Source organism: Mizuhopecten yessoensis, unplaced genomic scaffold, assembly GCF_002113885.1.
Source record: "Mizuhopecten yessoensis strain PY_sf001 unplaced genomic scaffold, ASM211388v2 scaffold7901, whole genome shotgun sequence".
In the NCBI taxonomy this organism is placed as follows: domain Eukaryota; kingdom Metazoa; phylum Mollusca; class Bivalvia; order Pectinida; family Pectinidae; genus Mizuhopecten; species Mizuhopecten yessoensis.
This window is the reverse complement of record NW_018407279.1, coordinates 622798-629397: the sequence shown is the minus strand read 5'-3', so window position 1 is coordinate 629397 and position 6600 is coordinate 622798. Positions and strand designations below refer to the sequence as shown.

The following is a 6600-nucleotide window of genomic DNA, read 5'->3' as shown; positions in this document are numbered from 1 at the left end:
TAATTTGGAGAGTAAATACAATCTGTTTTACAGTTAGCTATTACATGAAAAGAGTATCTTCAAAATTACATTAATTTTGAACATATTAACTCCTACCTTTTACATATGGTCCATCCCTCCAACCTGTCTGCCAGAACTGATTTACACTCAGGTGAATTGCATGGGCAGGTAGGAAAGGTCACATGACCAACAGGTAAGTATGGGGTTACAGGTCACAAACAGGTCACAGGTTACAGAACAAAACATAAACAAAAGCACATGGCACTGAACAACTGACACATGGACAATGACACTGAACAAGACAAGATACTAAACACACAATACATGTACACCTGAACAAACAAGACATAATTACATATTAAACTCCACTAATATTACTTCATTCATCCGCCTTTCTTAAAACATTATAATTTAATGACTACACTATCCATAATACTTGGACAGGCTATCCCTGCCACATATACATGTAGTCAAATATGACACATATATAGGACGAATGCAAATAAACAACCCGTTACTGGTCATATTTTTTTTAAGTTAAGCACGTCGATTACATTGTGGGCCAAACAAGTGAGTTGCTGAAATGAAAGATTATTTATCCAATTACACAATTTTAATGGATTGGGTAAAATTCATTCGTTGCATTATTTCCAGTCAACATTTAAACATTATTAGTATAAAACTAGAGTGTCTTTTCAATATGGCATCCTGAAGATCGGGTGTGCTTTCGGAAGATCCTTCCAAGTAGGAATGAAAACATGCTGTGAAAGTTGTGTAACAGCTAAGGAAAACGTTGAGCGTGCACATGGTCAGAAGTTGGATGGGTGACCGCGCCCACATGTTACAGTTTTTTATGAGCCGAGATGGAGGGAATATTTGGTACAGAAACTGTTAATTTTCCTGTCTACTCATCAGATACAGAAGACTAAAGATGAGAGTACCACAAATTGCAACAATGAAAATCAACAAAATCAACAGATATGGAGTTATTGAATAAAAATCTTTCGTTTCATTGACTCACTATTCATGTCCAGCAATTTTGAAATTTGCAGAAGGAAATTGTGGCCACAATTGATCTGTTTGTTTACATTTGTCTGATATACAGTATTACTGCAATATATATCTAGTCACTATATATATAGCCAAATCTGTCTATAAAGAGATAACAAGGTTTTCCAGTGTTCCAGTACCTGGTTGAGATTAGTAGGAAAATGAGTAAAGATGCACTGGTTGAGTAGTTGGGCTATGTTGTAATGAATTTATTTTTACAAAGGTAACCTTATTGTCCTGCATTAAAGAACCTTACAAGTTGTGGCACAGGGACACGTCACGTTTAAAGGGGTGTCACAGTATTCAGGAGTATAACATATAAACTAGTGAATAAATCGTAATAAAGCTAGTCAGTGTACACGTAAAGCACATCATCAGTAAAATCAACATTTCATGGCCAAATATGGCTCAGTGTTCCGCGTTTGGTACCAAAGTAAATGGGAGTAATTATCATATACCTTAAAGAAAAACACAAAATCCTTCTAGCTAGGGGTTTCTCTTTCATATTATAACCCACAGGGATATAAAGAAAATTTTACATGTACATGTATTGTAGTTATGCGTGTCTAGTGAAAACAGGGTCACAGAAATCATTTATTCTGCAAAACGTTTCTGTCAAAATACAGGAAATAAGATGTTGCAGTAAACATAATCAATTTTCTGATCAAAAATAGATTACATATATATGTATGTTATTGGAGTAGAAAATTGTGACATGTTGAACATAGTTTACTGATCTTTATGTTTTGATAATGGCTAGGCGATGAAAGCTGTAAGTGACAGAAAGGCAAAAGAACGTGCAGAAAGACAGGAGCGTGAAAGAGAACTAGCCAAGGTGAAGATCAACAAGGAAGACGTGGATATTATAGTAAGTACATGGTTTTCAGCGATATTATTTGTAAAGACTGATTGTTTCGCTGTCTTAGAATTTAGAACAATAGTTCTATGAGACAGATTGAAATCTTAATATAGACCTACTTAAATTTTGATAGACCAGACCTCGACCAGGAAAATTTCATTTGTATACTTTGTATTCAGAATAAAGAAAATATGTGTTATAAGAAGGAAAATTTGTTTACATCCAGTGGACAAGTTATACCAACAAGAAAATGGAATTAATTCTAGTGAGATAAATTTGTTATGGTTAGAGGTAATAACTAGGGTCTGTTAGGGTACCAGATTCATACATATCTATTTGCCCTTATTAAAAATGTCCTTTACTGAAGCTAGCTTTAGATGTAGAGACCTCAAATTTTTATGATGACTACCAAATTAGGGCTTACACAATTCATTGAGTAGTATTTCATCACCGTGCTCTCTTGTATCAAATCATATTCTTTGACTATATGGAAATTAAACATTAATAATACTGATATTATCAATCAGTTTTGCCTATATCCTTATACACTTACAACACTGAAATGGCCAATTTCTTATGAAACTCTTAAATGGGTACCGTTTGTTTTTTAATCCTTCAGTACATGTGTTGTCAACTGCAAAATTGAAACAAAAAGTACTAAAAATCATAACAGTGTTTTTTTCGTTGTCATTTGGGATGGGGCTTTTTGTCTCGTTTTAGGGAGAAAATATACCAAATTGAGTGGGAATGGAAATTTTAGGAGTAAACTGCAAATTTTGTGAATTAGGTGTAAATATGAAGTAGTTCTAGTTGAGAATGGGGCCCAATATCAGCACCAAAAAGTCCCCAGAAAAGAAAGCTGCATACAACAATATCATGAGATAGCTAGTAATCAGCAAAAACGTGTAGAGTTCTTTGCTTAGGATGAAGTTGACTTTTTAGTAGTAATGTATGTGATGCACATCCTATTGCTGACACGCCTATAATGGCCATGGTTGTTAATAGGACATCAAACACAAATTAACGAATTGTTCGCATTGTATTGTGAGGTATATAAATACGTATGGTTTAGCGCAGTTCCAATATAATTCAAAACAAATGAGTTTTTTTTCAATGAATCAGGAAAGCCCTAATCTTGTTTCTATGGTTTTCTTGGTTATGTTTGACCAGCGAATATGGAGTCTATTCAATAAGCAATTAACTGATGTTGTCATAACAGCGTACTAGGTTTTGCCATAACTTACATAACAATGTTTTTTCCTCAATTCAATTTGACCATATACAGTAAAACTTCGATATTATGTCCCTCGTTTCATTTGCCAACTCACTTGACTCCAACAAGTTTCAACGTCCCTTTCATAAGAATTACTTTCAACATTTCCCTCAATTTATTTCCAAACCTCTTTATGACTCTAAACTTTCTTTGGACAGGATAATGAGGATTTACTTTGCACATGTATATTATATTCATGGCAACAATTTTTTCCATACCAGGTGAACGAAATGGAAATACCTTCAGCTCAAGCTGAGAGAAAGCTTCGGGAATTCAAGGGAGACTTGGTGGCTGCCTTAGTAGAACTGACCAACTGACCATCGATAAAAACATGTGAAAATCGTGTGACTATTTCAAAAGACAGGAAGTGAGCTATAGGTCAAAGGGAGGACAACTCACAGTACCCTTTCTGTGGCAGCAGGAACAGTGAAGAGTGACTGTCTTGTTTCCCTTCTGTGGCCAGTACTCAGCAAAATCTGACCAACATTTCCAACGAAACAAAGTTGTTTTTCTCAATATTTGTTTTGATTTTGGTTACCATTGAAGTTACTATGTATTTACCAATCGCTAGCTCAAAATTAAAAAAATATGTTAAAATAAAATGTGTGTATAAATTGAGACAAAATGATCCGTTAATTTGACATACTTTGAGTTGTTCTTTCAGATGAATTAATTAGATCTAGGATTATAGGAATATAATTTAGCAAATTTGATGGTTAGAGATACTAGATTTAAGGGTTGAACATCAGAGACTCCCTCCTTTAATTGGGGGAGTTGGCAAGTGTGTGTATGTGGTTTTCAACTGTTTGTCCAAATATAATATACTTATAAAGCTGAAAAATATGTTTTAATCTCCCCACTTCACTGCCTAGTTTGTCACTGGGACGAGGTTCAACATGAAGCAGACCATTCTATGACATGGGAGTATTGCTGAATTGTTCATGGCTATAGATTTCAAACATTTACTTGATTTGAGTGTGATGGATTTACAGTCTGCATGAATGGGGAAAGTATTGTTTGGTCTTATATCCATTCATTTTTAGAAAATTAGGGAACATTTTTACCTGTGGAAATAGCCAGCATTTGGCTGTAAAACAGGGCAATACATTTGCAAGTTTCTAAATAGTTAAGACTTATGTAAAAGTTTCTTTCCATGGGTAGCAGATGTAGCTTAACATAAGGAAATTGTTTAACATTAAGACTTTAAATTAAAAGTTAGTATAATTTAAAACATCAACTGTACACAGTTATATGTTTTTGGAAAATGGAGCCTATTATTGAGCTTAATTTTTTTTGAATATTTCCTTCTCAGTTTATATAATCAAATGGAAAAATTTACTTACATATTAAAGATCCTTATCCCAGGGCAGGTTAAACACTGGAGAATTCCACTGAGTTTTTGTTTATATACAGTAGTCTCCCCTTAAATTCTTTTTGGATATAACTAGCACATTTTGATTAGAACACTTTCATTGACCAGATATACTCAGTTGATTTATATGACAGAATAACAATCCTGGAGTAGGCCTACTGGAATTTGTTTACGCTGTAAACACTTCCGTTGGTTATTTTTTTATTTAAGTCTCCTTGATTATTTTTCAACAAACTCCTACAAGGCTTGCGTTTTTTTCAGATATGGTTTATTAAAGCTATAATCATGCCAAAAAAAATGTGTTTCAAATAACTGATAGCTACAGTATTTGGCAGTGGTACAGAGGTCCTCAAATGTACAATGATTATCTCTTTAACTCAGTCACCCCTGAAGACACATTTGAACTCTTTCAGTTCAAAGGTTAGAGTTCATGAAACTTTAGGGATGAATGAGTTAATGACCTAGTTTAAGTATCTATAGATTCAGAACTTATATTAAAGGTGAAAAAATATAAAACATGAAAAGTGTTCTGAGTGTAAAAATACATCATTGGCAGACCAGGATTTGAACCATTGACCTCCGATCATTATACCGTCACTCTAACCCTCAAAGCTACCTAGTTGATTACAGTCTCCCAGTGATTAATCTATAACTTATGTCCATGGGTCCTTTTCAACTGTACGCGTGTACTCAAAACAATGGGTCCTACAATGTTAAATTTCAGTATTTCTAGAAATTCTATGAGTATAGGACTTGGGACTTGTATGTAGATTTATCACTGGAATTTTATTTCAGCTTGGCTTCAATTATATTCAAAAGTCATTTCAGGGGAGGCTACACTATTTATGATAAACTACTGTGAATTTTCATATTTTTTGCCTGCGTAGGGACAAGGATCCTTTAAGCAGATATTGAACAAAGTATTAGAGATACAATGACAGGGTTCCTTACAATGGATTTTGAACAATAAATTAGAGATACGTGTTTGACTTGAATGAAAGTAAATAAAAAGATTATATTATTTATTTCATTCATTTGTTTTTCCTGTTTGTGTTTTTATATTGTTCATGTTGTTATAGGTATGATACAAGTATTTTGTTAAAAAGAAATTATCTGATAGTTCAGTGTTTCACAATTGCCACCTATCTTACCGGTGACATATGCCTGTGTTTTACCTGTGATCTATAATCAGCAAAATCAAATGTATGCTTATAGGAACAAATAATGCAGATAAGACTCGCAGCACAATTTATAATTTTGTATTTTAATATGATGGGTCTAGTTTTGGGCCAGGTTTTTATTTTTTCTAGTCGATAATAGACTGCTCTCTCTTCATCTCTGTTTAAATACTTTGTAGTTTTTCTAGTCGACAATAGACTGCCGTCTCTTCATCTCTGCGCAATACTTTGTAGTTGTTCTTGTCGATAATAGACTGCTCTCTCTTCATCTCTGTTCAATACTTTGTAGTTGTTCTTGTCGATAATAGACTGCTCTCTCTCCTTCTCTGTTAAATACTTTGTAGTTGTTCTTGTCGATAATAGACTGCTCTCTCTTCATCTCTGTTTAAATACTTTGTAGTTTTTCTAGTCGCCAATAGACTGCCGTCTCTTCATCTCTGCGCAATACTTTGCAGTTGTTCTTGTCGATAATAGACTGCTCTCTCTCCTTCTCTGTTAAATACTTTGTAGTTGTTCTTGTCGATAATAGACTGCTCTCTCTTCATCTCTGTTTAAATACTTTGTAGTTTTTCTAGTCGCCAATAGACTGCCGTCTCTTCATCTCTGCGCAATACTTTGCAGTTGTTCTTGTCGATAATAGACTGCTCTCTCTTCATCTCTGTTTAAATACTTTGTAGTTTTTCTAGTCGACAATAGACTGCCGTCTCTTCATCTCTGCGCAATACTTTGTAGTTGTTCTTGTCGATAATAGACTGCTCTCTCTTCATCTCTGTTCAATACTTTGAAGTTGTTCTAGTCGATAACAGACTGCTCTCTCTCCATCTCTGTTCAATACTTTGTTGTTGTTCTAGTCGATAATAGACTGCTC

General features: G+C 34.2%; 1 protein-coding gene across 1 annotated transcript in view; it reads left to right on the top strand.

Moving 5' to 3' along the window:
- The window catches only part of LOC110454485 (huntingtin-interacting protein K-like), a 12590-nt gene extending 7007 nt beyond the window's left edge, over positions 1 to 5583 (top strand). Inside the window, exons 2-3 of the mRNA XM_021503991.1 lie at positions 1811 to 1918; positions 3404 to 5583. Coding sequence (XP_021359666.1) covers positions 1811 to 1918; positions 3404 to 3499 — 204 coding nt within the window. The 3' untranslated portion in view covers positions 3500 to 5583. The remainder of the gene's footprint in view (positions 1 to 1810; positions 1919 to 3403) is intronic.
- The last annotated feature ends 1017 nt before the right edge of the window (positions 5584 to 6600 follow it).